This window comes from Lipotes vexillifer, unplaced genomic scaffold (genome assembly GCF_000442215.2).
Source record: "Lipotes vexillifer unplaced genomic scaffold, Lipotes_vexillifer_v1.1 scaffold395, whole genome shotgun sequence".
Lineage (NCBI taxonomy): Eukaryota > Metazoa > Chordata > Mammalia > Artiodactyla > Lipotidae > Lipotes > Lipotes vexillifer.
Genome location: NW_006797390.1, coordinates 7,492,321 through 7,506,517, shown reverse-complemented (window position 1 = coordinate 7,506,517; position 14,197 = coordinate 7,492,321). Strand labels below are relative to the sequence as shown.

At 41.0% G+C, this 14,197-nt stretch overlaps 1 protein-coding gene and 1 non-coding gene across 4 annotated transcripts in view; both read right to left on the bottom strand.

Moving 5' to 3' along the window:
• WNK1 (WNK lysine deficient protein kinase 1) overlaps positions 1–14,197 on the bottom strand; it is a 135,398-nt gene that overhangs the window by 11,676 nt on the left and 109,525 nt on the right. Inside the window, exons 11-22 of one of the 3 annotated variants that reach the window (XM_007469473.1) lie at positions 12,415–12,863; positions 11,403–11,681; positions 10,617–10,714; positions 10,346–10,508; positions 9,802–9,918; positions 9,301–9,474; positions 9,046–9,100; positions 8,787–8,906; positions 6,840–8,269; positions 5,617–5,700; positions 3,927–4,010; positions 3,318–3,378 (exon numbers count right to left, since the gene is read on the bottom strand). In XM_007469473.1, coding sequence (XP_007469535.1) covers positions 3,318–3,378; positions 3,927–4,010; positions 5,617–5,700; positions 6,840–8,269; positions 8,787–8,906; positions 9,046–9,100; positions 9,301–9,474; positions 9,802–9,918; positions 10,346–10,508; positions 10,617–10,714; positions 11,403–11,681; positions 12,415–12,863 — 3,114 coding nt within the window. Of the gene's footprint in view, positions 1–3,317; positions 3,379–3,926; positions 4,011–5,616; positions 5,701–6,839; positions 8,270–8,786; positions 8,907–9,045; positions 9,101–9,300; positions 9,475–9,801; positions 9,919–10,345; positions 10,509–10,616; positions 10,723–11,402; positions 11,689–12,414; positions 12,864–14,197 lie in introns of all 3 variants that reach the window. The other 2 variants (XM_007469472.1, XM_007469474.1) reach the window with 2 other exon arrangements.
• On the bottom strand, positions 13,688–13,760 carry TRNAG-CCC (transfer RNA glycine (anticodon CCC)). The gene has a single exon. It is a non-coding gene; the product is annotated as a tRNA-Gly (tRNA).

Genomic DNA, 14,197 nt, shown 5'->3' with positions numbered 1-14,197 from the left:
CCTCTCTTTCCCTAACCCTGTCCAACAAGGGGAAACAGTTACTGTTTGCTTTCCTACTAGACATCTTGAGTGTGAAAGACTGTATCGTTGTGAAACCCTCTACCTTCCCTTGTACACTCGCACAGAGGACATGGCACTGTTTGGAGGAATAAAAGTCACACAGCAGCAAGGCGGCTTCACGGCTTAGCTCAAACATGAAGAGATACTATAAAAACTAAGGCAGGGCTTCCCTGGTGGCGCAGTTGTTGGGAGTCCGCCTGCCGATGCAGGGGACACGGGTTCGTGCCCTGGCCCAGGAAGATCCCACATGCCGCGGAGCAGCTGGGCCCGTGAGCCATGGCCGCTGAGCCTGCACGTCCGGAGCCTGTGCTCCGCCACGGGAGAGGCCACAACAGTGAGGCCCGCGTACCGCAAAAAAAAGACAAAAAACAACAAAATAAACTAAGGCTAACAGGAAATGACACTACAATTTCATCCTATAATTCAAAGACAGAAATAAATGAAGCGAACAATAAGATTTTACCTAGGATACTAAAGACCCATTTTTAAATGAAAACCAGCTATGGCAAACTGGTTTAGGCAACACTTAAGCAAAATCCTAGAGCAGGACAGTGTAAGTGGCAGAATCACTGGTAAGTAGTTTTGAGCAACTTTAAAGCCACCGAGGTCCTCCTCTTTAGGGACAATCACTTGTTTGAGTTTCTTTCTAGAGATAATTAATATATATCAGCATTTTCTTTATTTTATACAACTAGTAGAATATTGATTTTGATATTTTCATTTAATGATGTAACTTAAGAGATCTTTCCATATCAGTCTCATTCTTTTTAATGGCTGCATAGTGTTGTAGTGTATGTATATGTTATATACATATGAAAAGTTTAAAAATGTACCATATTTTATCCAGGCTTCTACTGATGGAAATTTAACTTATTCCGAACTTCTTGTTACTATAAAAGTGCTATAATCTGTATATTCTTATAGATCTGTGAAATAAATACCTAAAAATAGAAGTATTGGGTTGGCCAAAAAGTTCAGTTAGGAACCCAAACAAACTTTTTTGGCCAACCCAATACTGAATCACTGTCATTTAAAATGCTGACAGACATAAACTGATCTCCAAAAAGGCTGTACCAAGTCACCAGTGGCTTTTCAACTTCTGAATTTACCAAGGCCAGGTGAGAAATACGATCACTTGTAGTTTTATTCTGCATTTTCTGTTTCATGAAGGAAGTTAAGTATCTTCATGTCTAAGTTTCTCTGTTTTCTGTATCTTTTGATGATTTCTTGGTCCATATGCCAAATTTACAGAAATTCTTTATATTAACAAAACTAGTCCTTTTTGTGATATGAATACACAACACACACATCTCCCAGTTTTCCATTTGTCTTTGGACATAACAGTACTTTTTCTCCCCATGCAGAAATTTAAAATCTATTAATGCTTCTGGGTTGGGGATTAAATGTAATAATAACATCTTTCTCTGTATCAGGGAGCAGCAAACTATGATCTGTGGACCAAATTTAGCCCACTGCTTGTTTTTATAAATAAATTTTATTGGAACACAGTTAAACTCCTTCCTTTATTTATGATCTATTACTCCTTTTAGGCTACAATATGTTGGATACTTGAGTAGCTATGACAGAGACTGTATGGCCAGCAAAACCTAAAATATTCCCTTCCTGGCCTTTTACAGAACAAGTCTGTCAACCCTGCTCTAGACAACTGGAAAAAAAAAAAAAGATTCCTTTTGTTTTTGTACAGTCCTATTTTATGACCTCATTTTCCATGTTTGTTCCATTTTGAATTTACTTTGGCCTAGGCTAGTGATCTATCTTTACTTTTTTCCAAATGGCTGTCCAGGTGTCCCAAACCATTTACTGAAATATCCCCTTTTCTCACTGATTTGAAAGGCCACCTTTTTCATTTTCTACATTCCATTTTAGTTTGTCCATTTCTAGACTTTCTAATCTGTTCCACTGATTTTCAAGTCACTTCTTTTAAAATGAGAGCCAATTCAGATTGTGACTGCCTTGAAAATAATTTACTTTAGAAAGATTTTAAGTGAAATTTAGCACTTAAGGAAGACAGGAAGAAGAGCATTCAAGTAATCTTATTAATAGCTGCTCAGGGAATTACATGTATGTCAGGTGGTGTTGAGGAGAATGGATATAATAAAAAGGGAAAACTATTATTAAGCACGTGCTATATAAAATTACATTAAGCATATCTCATTCAATTATTTTCACTTTTGATTATAAATGATTCTGAAGGAAAAGGCAACAAAAAAAAGTGTTCCATTTCCCAGGTTCTGTGGGACTGATGGTGAAAAGAGATTTACAACAAAACTTTACAGCACTAGCAGTTGATAATGAACTTATGACTAAGCACATGGTGATAAAAGTTCTAAAAAAAACATTTAAGTTGTTGGTATGGACAATTTTTACAGAATTAAGTTGGAAATGTGCCTTTTTAAAAAAGAGATATTTATGGACAGACCAATTCTAGAGACTCCAGAAATAGATAAAATGTTTGGGGGCTTCCCTGGTGGCACAGTGGTTAAGAATCCGCCTGCCAATGCAGGGGACACGGGTTTGAGCCCTGGTCTGTGAAGATCCCACATGCTGCGGAGCAACCAAGCGCATGCGCCATAACTACTGAAGCCTGTGCTCTACAGCCCACGAGCCACAACTACTGAGTCTGTGTGCCACAACTACTGAAGCCCGCACGCCTAGAGCCCATGCTCAGCAACAAGAGAAGCCACCGCAATGAGAAGCCCGCGCACCACAACAAAGAGTAGCCCCCGCTCGCCGCAACTAGAAAGCCCGCGCACAGCAATGAAGACACAACACAGCCAAAAAAATAATAATAATGTTTAAACTGATGATTTGAAATCTTACATTTGTATTTCTACCATCCATGCTGTTCAAACTTATCTATATTTCTATACATCTCAAAAGCCAATAGGTGGCCAATAAATTAACTTTTATAAATATGCTTGAATTTCCTTGTATCTCTTACCAAGGATTTGACTGAGCTAATAATAACAAAGGGTCTTATGCTAAGAAACTATCATTACTCCCTGGCATGCTACCCTCAAAAAAAAAAGTAAAAAATTCACAACTTTGCTGATATTACATGGTCTCAATATTAGTATCAATGCTCCTCAATCATGAAATACATAAAAATGTTGTTCAACACGGTCTCAAGTACACCTACGAACTCTCGAGAATGTGTCTTTGACATAGTAAACCTCTACCATCAATTACAGGAAGGTCTGGAAGTGGGAATACAGAGGAAGAAGGGTGCTTCTCACCATCCTTCTGAAGCTGGGCTCCTGCTTCCACAACTGCTGTTGGAGCCACCACGGACACGGGCTGCAACACACACAGATATACAACATCTTTAGCATCAGTGACTTAAGAGTGACTTTATAACCTAAAAATAAGTCTGATGTAAAGAAAGAAGGGCATTTTATAGATTTTTAAAAGAAATTTTGAGTTTTAACCTCTCCAAACTGCTTTCTTAATTTTTCTCATGGAATGCTCAAAAGTATAACTTGGATATTCATAGAAAAAGTAGTTTTAATCAGAACATTATTGTGTCACAAGCCTAAAAGGAAGAAGTTAAGACTTCGAATTTAAAGTATAGCCTCCTCCAAAGCATAAACACAAAGTCCATAGAACTGATCTGTGGTATGATTCTAACCACAGGTAAGACAAGAAAAGTGTCTCCCAAATCAAATTTTTTCCATAGTTACACTACTGGGTCAGTGTTACTCTTTCATTCATCGTCTCATTTCTGTCGACTGGAACAAGTAAAGACTCTGATTAGATGTTAAAGGTATTAATAATGGTCTAGGTTACAGCTTATATTCCAGGAATATAATATATTAGGGCTGTGGGGAGATTTTATCAGAACTCACACCAACTGCAGACGTCAGCACAATGGTCTCTGGACTGAGCGTTCTTCTCAGCTGAGCATCCAGATCTCCCAGGGGCTGCTGGGGCTGAAGGACACAACACAGTGAGCACAGCCTCGGGCACAGCCAGAGCCGGCTTACACAGGACACACTGCTTCCTGCTTCAGGGCCACACAACATAACACGCATCTGCTCACTCAACATTAAACTAAATATCCTAAGTTCAACTTAATTGTACTGCTTGAATGAATTAGCAAGCTCTCAAAATTTTACTGTCAAGTTCTCAAGCCACAGAAAAACTCAGGTACATTTATGTTTTTACAGTTTTGAAGTCTTCTTTCTTACCTTCTATGTTTGATGTTACTTAGAGATAGAAACGTTAACTATTTGTCCTCTCCTTAAAAATATATTCTGAAAAATGTATCAAGATTGATTGGTAGATTAACTGTATTGTTCCCTATTTTCTTTTTCAGTTGGGCACATCTTTCTGAGAGCCTGTCCTTATGAATAAAAGATGGCATTAACATACTCTGTCACTATCTTGGCTTCTACCTACCTATGCCTCTCCAGCCTTCATCTATGCTTCTCCCTCTATATGCAGCACCATCCACTTATCCTCACCCACTACCTATCTAATATGCAGTTTCTCATCACATTTTGGGCCCTCTTAGGAACTGGAATACATGTTTTTAATGAGAAAATAGGTTCAAGACTTTCACAATGCATTTTTTTTTCAAAATTTAGCAGCCGATGGAATGGGTTCTCTATTAGAGTTATTACTTTATTATGGCAAGTTCCTTAAATTATGTTTTACTGTACATGTGGGATTAAAGAAGTAGGATAAATTCAGACTTTAAGTTAGCAATTTACCATGTTTTTTTTATATCTTATTCTAAAATAAATTCCTAACTTATTTTCAATGTTTACTAGCTTGTCCCATGTCAGAAGTTTTTTCATAGTTACAATGGGATCATACCAAGTACTTTATTTATGGGAATTCAACTAATGTGTAGGGTGGGGGGTAGGGTGGGAAAGGGAAATAATAAATTTAAATAGTGCAGGCAATTCTGACCCGTGGTGAGCAGAACTGACTGTGAGATGGGACTCTCATATTCACGTCACCGGTCTTAGTTCTTCTCGGAGCAGTCTCATGTTAGCTGAGCTGTGTGGTTTTTGTACTTTAAGATATAATACCTGTTTTTTATAAACATGACCCTTACACCCAATTACTTCATTAGGTGGTCACTGAAAAAAAATGTCAAACATTCAAGAAAAAAACAGGTTGTACTGAACTCACAGAAAAAGGGCGTTACCAGTTATCAGGGTGGCAGCCTGGAACTTTCACAGTTAATTTTGATGACATATAATTTTTTACTTCCACAATGGTCTAATCTTTCACTGTTCTACAAAAGTATGAACGACAGAGGAATTATATTTCTTTTGGCAAACGGTCACGTTTGATATTTTCTTTTTTCGTAAGATATGAAAAAATATTAATATCAAATGATTTTTAGATGATTTTCTTCTTACTTTAAGTAGGGCCTGTATCATCAGCTATGGTGTTTTAAAAGAAAGTTTTTACTAAGTCAAAATCAAATAGGAGCCAGAAGGCAAGATCATGCAGTGGAGAATTTAAATAAGCTTGTGAAAGAAAGGAGAGGCACAAAAAGAAATCTGCCAAGTCTTGGGGCACCTGTGTTAGTGAAGGTCCTGGAAAAGGTGTCAGCTGCTCGCTGGGTGGAGTACCAGCTGGAAGTTCAGTACCCACTGGCAGCACCTACAGACACGAAGGGAAATTCAAGTCCATGAGACACTAAGAGTAAAGACTGCATACTGGAGAGCAAACCAACTAATTCAAATGCAGAAGCATAAGAATAAAATGTATCTAGTTAAGGCAAGCTTGTCACCTGGGTTACACTCTGGTATCTACCTTAAATAAAGGACATTATGACCATGATACTATTACAGGGGTCACTATGACATACCAATAAAATGAACAGAAAAGTTTAGTAAAAGGCTATCCCCTAGTGAAAGTAGAGAGAACAAAGGCTGTTTAGACACAAGAGGCACAGTCCAGATACTCCTGAGCCTCTTATTTGGTACAGTATTATCAGGCTTTCCTGGGAAAACAAAACAGTTCAGAAATAACCATGGGGCAGGTCTGATAACAAAAGGCATCAGAAATCTAATACTATCAAGTAATCTGTATTTTGTCTGAGTGAAGCCTCTATATTACCCTGCTGTAAAAAGAACCTCACATCAATGGCAATGCAGAAAGGTGGGCGAAGCATACGATACAGTAGGAGAAACACAGCCTTGTTATTTGGAGGAGATGAGAGACTGAATATGGCAGAATGAGAGGAAGCCACCATAGCAGAACCAAAAAACACATTCTAGTTATTTTACCCCAGCATTAGATTAATTTCTCCTCCACCACATCGAAGTCATCACCAACTTCCAACTTTTTATAAACCTCAAATTGTACATCTATGGAATCTGAGCAAGGCAGAAAATTTGCTTCATTCTCATGGAAACAAAAACTGTGAACTGCTGTTACTATGTACAATCGCCAGCAGAAACACTCAGCTCCCTTTTGGGAAACGGATTTCTTCAGTCTGTACCAATTCAGAAATAATGCCTGTATTTTACCTAACTGTTATATACACTCTTAGAAAGTCTTACAACATAATTAACCCCCAATCCTGCCATATTTCATAAAAAAAAAAAAACCTCACGTTCATGTACATACATCCTAAAATCGCCTTCAATCAATTTATTTAATAAATACCGAGTACCTACCACAAGCTAGGCATCTTTATAACTATACTGCAAGGCTGTATTGTAAAAAGTGTACTTTTGGGGGAGGGGGATTAGAGTGATCTTATTTTTCAAACTATTTCAAAACAAGAAGCTTACTGGAGGCTTAGTTAAAGGTGGCTTTGGTGCAGCAGCTCCAGGTTTCACTCCTGGTACAGTGCTGACTGGGGTGGAAACTTGCCCAGGACTGACTGCTGGTATAACTGACGAACCAGTTGTTCCTAAGGGCAAACTGGCTGGTGGTAAGCAAGTACTTGTAGTGGAAGTCATGAGTTTGCTTGGTGCAACAGCAGTGGTTGGGAGGCCTGGTGTGACAGTGGTCTCCGTGACGAGTGACGTGTCCAGCGAGACAGAAGCATGCTGAGCTCCAGATGAGCTGTGCTCACTAAAGAGAGACCGCAGTTTTTCCTCTAAAGTCTTTATGTCATCAATCCCAGGAGCTTTGGGTTGAGTATCAGCATCTATTTCAGGACAGTGAGTATGGGGCTGGTTGGGAAGCAAAGCTGGTTGAGGTTGACTATGAATTAGTGTCTGCTGTACAGCAGGCACATTGGCAACAGGTTGTACCAAAGGTGGGATACTAGCTACTTGGGGTAGTAAAGGTGTGGAAGTAGGTCCTGCCTGGGAAAGGGCAGGAGTAGAAGACACAGCTGATGGGATGACCAAAGGATGAGCCACACCAGGCTGAGAAACAGCACTAGATGCCCCTGCCCCCAGGGAGGGAGAGGAAGATGACGTGGGGAGGGACAAAGCCAATCCGGTCACGCTGCTATGAGATATCTTATCCAGTGCGTGCGCGCTAACCACTACAGTCTCAGCTCGAGTAAGAGCAGAGGTGCTGCTGCTGGGTGGAAGGGACGGCTGTGCAGCTAGACTCGGGACTGGAGCGGTTGCCGACACGGATGTTAGTGTGGCTGTCCCAGCCATGCTGCCCGCCACCTGCTGCGATGATACAGGTGAAGGCTTAGCGCCTGGGGCAGCAGCACTGCTCACTGCAGAGGCTGCTGTCACTGAGACTGGTACAGAGGGGAATGTGCCTGTACCAGAAACAACGCTCCCAGGTGTGGGAGCCTGAACTGACTGGGATGTCGCTGATACTGAGACGACTGCAGGCACTGTGATGCTTGACACCACACTGGAAAGTATCGGGGATTCAGATGCAGGTGGTACAGGGAGACCACTGGAGGGTATTACACCTGTGCAGGTGGCAACTCCAGCAATCCCCTTTTCAGTGGGCACTGCAACCTCAGACTGAACGGCTGATGTGGAAGCGTCACTAAGAGGGCAGCCCGTGGCAGGGGCTGCCGCTGAGGGTACGGCTGCTGCTGTGGCTGGAGCTCCAGCAGGGCTGATCACGGAAGGGGGCACTGCTGGGAACGCTGGCCCCGTCGGACGGAAGTTGGCAGGTGCTGTGCTCGGCCCTTCTGCCATTTGCGCACGTCTAAGTTCAGAAAAGGCCTGCTGTAGGCTAAGGGATGAAGCAGAGTGTGACAAGCTCATTCCAGCACCAGCAGATGTAGAAGCAGCAACTGCAAAGGAAAATAAAAACTCAGAATCCGTTCTTTTGAAGAAGGTGGGTTCAAAAGACTGTCTGAACAATCTACTTTTGGGATTCCCAACAATGCCGCATACCAACAAGGTATAAAACCTCCCCCAAGGACACGATAGGCTCTAAGATGGCTAAGTGATATAGCAGTTCCAGCAAAAGAAATGATCTTGTATGAATATCTATTTCTGAAAAAACACGGAGTAAACCTCAAACGATATACAGCAGCGCTAAATGGAGATACTAACACACAGTGCTGAATCTACACAGTATCGGCCACACGGGCTGTATCTAGAATGGCCACCCTTCTGTGCCCTTTTGCTCAAATCCTCTCTATTCATCACCTATTTCCCTGTCTCCAAATGTTTATCTGTTGGTCAGTCTCAATTTTCTACTATTCTTTATTGTCTATGTCATCATTGGAACTACCGCTTGATGACCAAGCTTCCAATAGAGGAGACACGGGATTTATATTGTATGTGGCAGACGCAACTCCTTACCTGTATCTGATACTTCACTGAAAATCTTTGATTCTCGTAATCGACTTTCTGGCACAGGACTTACTATAAACCGTCTTCCGGCAGAATGAACAACTTGGGTTAAAGAACTGGCAGGAAGGCCTGCTTAAAAAGAAACCAACCATTTAACTGCATTATTATTATATACATTGTCACTCACACAAAGCTTCAAGATTCCATTATTAGCACATAACTTCTTAGGTCAAAGGTAAGAACAAACAATGGAAAGAAAAAAATTCACCTATTTGCTGTGGCATGGAAGACGCAGGAACTGGCTGTTTGAACTCTTCCAATTTCTACAACAAACAAAAGTGATTAAATTCATTCTCTCACTCAATCTTAACGAGCAGGCAAAGCAAATCGCCACATGCAAAGAGAACACAAATGTTGATAATCTCAGTTACAGGTGTAATGTGGTACCGCTGGACATTGTGCAAGGAAAATTTAGCGAATATTTAACATAAACGAAGCTTCACTACAGGAACGGTGAACCTACTTGAGAGCCTGCAAAGCCATAGTCGTCCTTCCCCTGCAGACTCTCCAATCCCTGGTCACCCTCTGGCTCCACACTGACGTCCTCACTGAGCATTTCATCAGCTTTCTCAATAATATCCCGCACTTGTTCCACAAATGCCTCTCTCTCCATTGCCAGAATAAAGTCATTGTTCACCTGTAAAAGAGATGTGACATTAGCTTAATTAGTACAGTGTTTCCCAAGCTTTAGGTCATTCAATCACCACTTTCATGACTTCTGTCCTATCTGCATACCACCTGTATTACTATTTAGTTAATATGTAAGTTAGTTCTTCAATACCTAGTTAGACATGCCCTACACAAAAGCACCTCTACATCACAGGTTTGGTGCGCTAGTTATATTCACATTGAAATAAATATTTAACTGTCAAAACAGTTTACAAAATATTGCATATCTGCCTAGGGCAGTGGATATGAAGACCAAGTATGAAGGAAAAATTTGGAACTCCAAGAACAGACATACCATAATTGTTGCTATCTCCTCAGGGTTGTCACCATCTAAATCAAATTTGAATGTAACCATTTTCCGATTGTGAGTCTCTAATTGACATTCTACTACCCGGTCTCCTTTATTTGAAACCTGAAAAGAAAAAAGAAAGAAGAAAAAAGAAAAGGTACTTCATATCTCAGAAAAACCATGCTCAAATCTGTTACTGGATGTGACAAAGTAACACAGGTTATCACTTGAACTTAAGCTGAATGTTACCACTATTCCTTGAAGCACTGCTACTTTGCCTCTTAAAGTAGGTGCAAGAAAACCTTAAGAAAATATCAGCCTTTCAGCTACTTACACATCTTCCACTGAAGGGTCTGGTAAGAATGTAAGATCTTTGTTTTACAAATAAAAACTCTCTATTTTTTTTTTTTTTTTTTTTTTAGAAATATGGAATTTAACAATATCATTTGGGTGATACAAGATCCTAAACTTTCATCAATACACCCAAGCCTTAGAAATATTTAAATGGTATGAACTAACTATATGAAACCCAGAAGTCAGCAATACTTACATTCAAAATTCTCAATTTTGGGCGTGAAGTCTTTTCATGACGAGAGCGACTTCTTACAGATTTTCGATAATGCCGTTTTGTAGTTCTCCCTTCATGCCTTCCACTGGATGATGGGACATTCTCATTGCCGTCACTCATGCCTGAAGCAACATCTGAATGTGCACTTTGGAAAAAAAAGTTCAGTTTACGACGGGATTTAAAGGTGAGACATTTTAAAGTTTCCTACCATCCTATCTACCAGTCAAGAAAGGAGAACTGTACTGTCACATACCTGTCTACAGAAGAGACCAATGTAGCAGGCTGGGTAGGTTGTGGCTGAGCCACTGGAACTGGCTCTGGAGGAGCCACCTGAGAGACGCCCTGAGTGCTCTGTAAACAGAAAGGATAATTCACACCTTGGCAGTAATATACTTTATTTATTGTCGACCATCCCCAATAAGTTACTCTTCCTTTCCTTATCCCTCCCCTAAGTCCTAGAAGCACTACATTTACTAATAATTCTTAATATTCAGCATCTACAGACAGTCATCTTAAAATTGCAAAGGAAGTTTCTAAAGCTAGTCTCTGGTACAGACTGCACAGTGTGTCATCAGCCAAAACAGCTGCTAGGTAGTGAGAAACTACAAGCTGCCGTGCAGCCAGCATCTCACCAGAATGTGCAACAGGGCGTGCAGGGCGAAGTGCAGAGACAGCTCAGAGCTTTCTCCAAGAGGGGCAAAAATGATCCCCGGGAGCACAGCAGGGCAAGGTATTCTGGTGACTGCCAACGGCAGGAGTTTGTGAAAGGATAAGGACAACGGCTGAAGGGCTATAGCTAGAAAAGTGAAGTGCTAGCAGCGTTATCTCCTCCAAGGCACACTCACTTCCCAACAGAACAGCCAGTGGCAACAAGGCCCCACACTGGCATTTCACTCGGCTGCAAGAAGAAGTCATTCAGAAGTTAGTTCGCAATAGTTTCCAAGTGCATTCTAAACCAGGGGAACCTATATTTCTCCTTTGTCATTTTTATTCCATTATACATATAGTTTAGACATAAACATGCAGGAATTCCATTTACCTCCAGAGCTGCTTGCTGGGAGGATGTAGTGGGGGCTTGTGCTAAACTCACTGCTGGCTGGGACACTTGAACCTGTCCTCCTATACTGCCCACAGGAACCAAAAGGCTTGATTCCACATAAGGCTGCACCACTGTAGGAAAGTAACCTGGTGCAGCCAGTGCTTCTGCCGGCATGGGAGGGGACAGGACTGTAGAAGGAATGCACACAGAAGCCACGCTGGAAGAGGGAGCAAGATTTGAGTCTCCTGGGTACTGTGGTGGCAGTCGAGGTGGGAAGCCCTGTGACAGAAACGAGGAAGGGGAATTAGTGCAGGTTGGGTCATCAAATGAGTAAAATAGCAAGACAAGCAAGAAAAAAAAAAAAAGAAAAAAAAAAAGGGAACATAGCGAAGAAAAGTAGCCTGATCTTTTTCTAATAATTTAAAGAAGATTCTTGAAATGAAATGGTTAACTGATTTCAATTTAGGGGACAGCACTGTACACAACTATACTTTTAAGTTGCTATTTTTTTCCCCTCCTGGAGACTATTTAAATAGGAGGAATAGACATAATTCCTTCTAGAAAATACCTACTTTCTACCCAAACAAGAGAATGCAAAAACTCTTCAAGGTATCAGTCATTCCAGTTATATAATGACTTGCTAATATTCTAAATCTAAACCCTGAAGCTTTTTACTGATACCATGTCGGCTACCCATATTTACTCTTCCCATAAAAAAAAGCCTGATATATTCTATTATTAGCCATATCTAGCTTTCAATCAGCTTACACTGAATATTGAGAGAACCATTTTTCTCCCAAGAGATGTCTTGGGGAAAATGGAAATGAGTCATCAGACATCATCTCCCTGTCCTTTCTCAGAATTTTACTATTTTAGCATCTCTGGTTGAGATCAGCAACTTTCGTTATTGTTAGTTATTCTGATATTCAGTTATTAGGTTTTTAAGTCCTTGATGTTCTGTCATTAGAACCAAACCCTCTGGTGCCCTTCTTCTCACCAGCCAACACGGTACCTGGTAGAGAACATCTCCAGAGGGGAGTGGAGCCTCAGCAGTCTGCCCGAGGTTAGCGGCTATCCCCATGGACTGAACTGCTGGCTGCAGGAGCTGCGGGTGAGCCTGACTTGGCAGCTGAGTCACAGGCTGCAGGAGGGTGGGAAGCTGATTAGGGACCACGGCGGGTCCCACTGGGACTGCAGCTGCCGGAGCAGAGGAAGCCAAGGTAAGCAGAGGCTGATTAACGCCAGCTGCCATGGTGACAGGAAGCGGGGAGAAAGCTGGCTGAGGAGCTGAGGGGATCTGAGAGACAGAGTACTGGGGGAGTGAGGAAGGGGGGAGTGGCTGTCCCACAGGGTGGAAGTGAGCACCAGAATGGACTGGAACAACTGAGGGCTGTGTCGCAACTGGGATCTGAGGTTCGCCTTGGATAGTTGGTACTGGCTGGGAAACTGGAAGCTGGGAAGGTAAAGAAAAACAAAACAGACAGACTTTAAAAAAAAAAAGCAAGGCTGCCAAAAGCAAGACTTATGTATTAGCCAAAAAGAAAGAAAATTAAAACAAACACCAAACCCTTGCATACATTAGTGTAAGTTAATGTGCCACATAAGAGCAGGGAGAGGACAACAGGAGACAGGGAGGCTGATGGACTGGCTGCTGTTCCAAATCTTTTGTGGCAGGAAATTTTGCTCATGCTTCATCGTTCAACAATAAAGAGAACCCTTCCATATGAAAGGTTGTTTTCTTTACAGCCTGGCTGAGATATGTTTCACATACCATAATCCACTGGCATGTTTGCTGTCACTAAATCTACAACTGATACTACAGTGATTACTGAAATTCAAAGGACTTCCTTCCCAGTGGAGTTAGAGCTCATCCATAGTGCTTCCACATTCTTAAGTTTAACACAGGCCTGTAAAAGTAGGTCTAATTACTATATTTCACTGATTGTACGATGCAATCATCCCTTTCCACCACCTGGTCATTTTAATGTTTATGACATTAAGATATATCTTACAATTAATGGTATGTCAGTTCTCAGTGTTACATAATAATGGTGCATTTTACAATTGACAGTATCTCAGATGTGATGAAATATGACAGAAACAATACAAGCACAAGAAGCCCCGATGTTAAAGCTGAAAAAAGGTCATTCAGAAGAGCTTTTCTTCTACAGGGTTACTTTTCTTTCCTTTTTTTTAAAATTTAAATATTTATTTATTATTTATTTGGCTGTGCCGGGTCTTAGTTGCAACACGCAGGATCTTTAGTTGCAGCATGCGGGATCTAGTTCCCTGACCAGGGATCGAACCTGGGCCCCCTGCATTGGGAGCACAGAGTCTTAGCCACTGGACCACCAGGGAAGTCCCCAGAGTTACTTTTCAAGTGACTAGAAGGATAACTTAGAAAAAAAAATCATTCCATATAAGGGTTTTTTATGACTTCAGAAGGCAGTGAAGGAAGGAAATAATGCATAAATCTACGTGAAAACACAGCATAATTGCAAACCTAGAATGATAGGTACAACTGACAATTCTAGAAAATGTCAGAGGTTCAATTACTACAGCACCTTTATCAGTTCTATACCTGTCAAACTGACTTTAGGCTGATAAACCTAAAAGTTAAACATTTTTGGATTATCGCTGCTGTATATACACATTTATATTAATCAATGCATATACACAAAAGAAGCAATTTTCACTTCATTTTTGCAGTGAAAATAACCAATTTTCACCATTAGGGAAGGTAGAAGTCATGTGGCACTCCTTTCTAGAAGTTAAGCGTTCACCTGTTTTCCTGC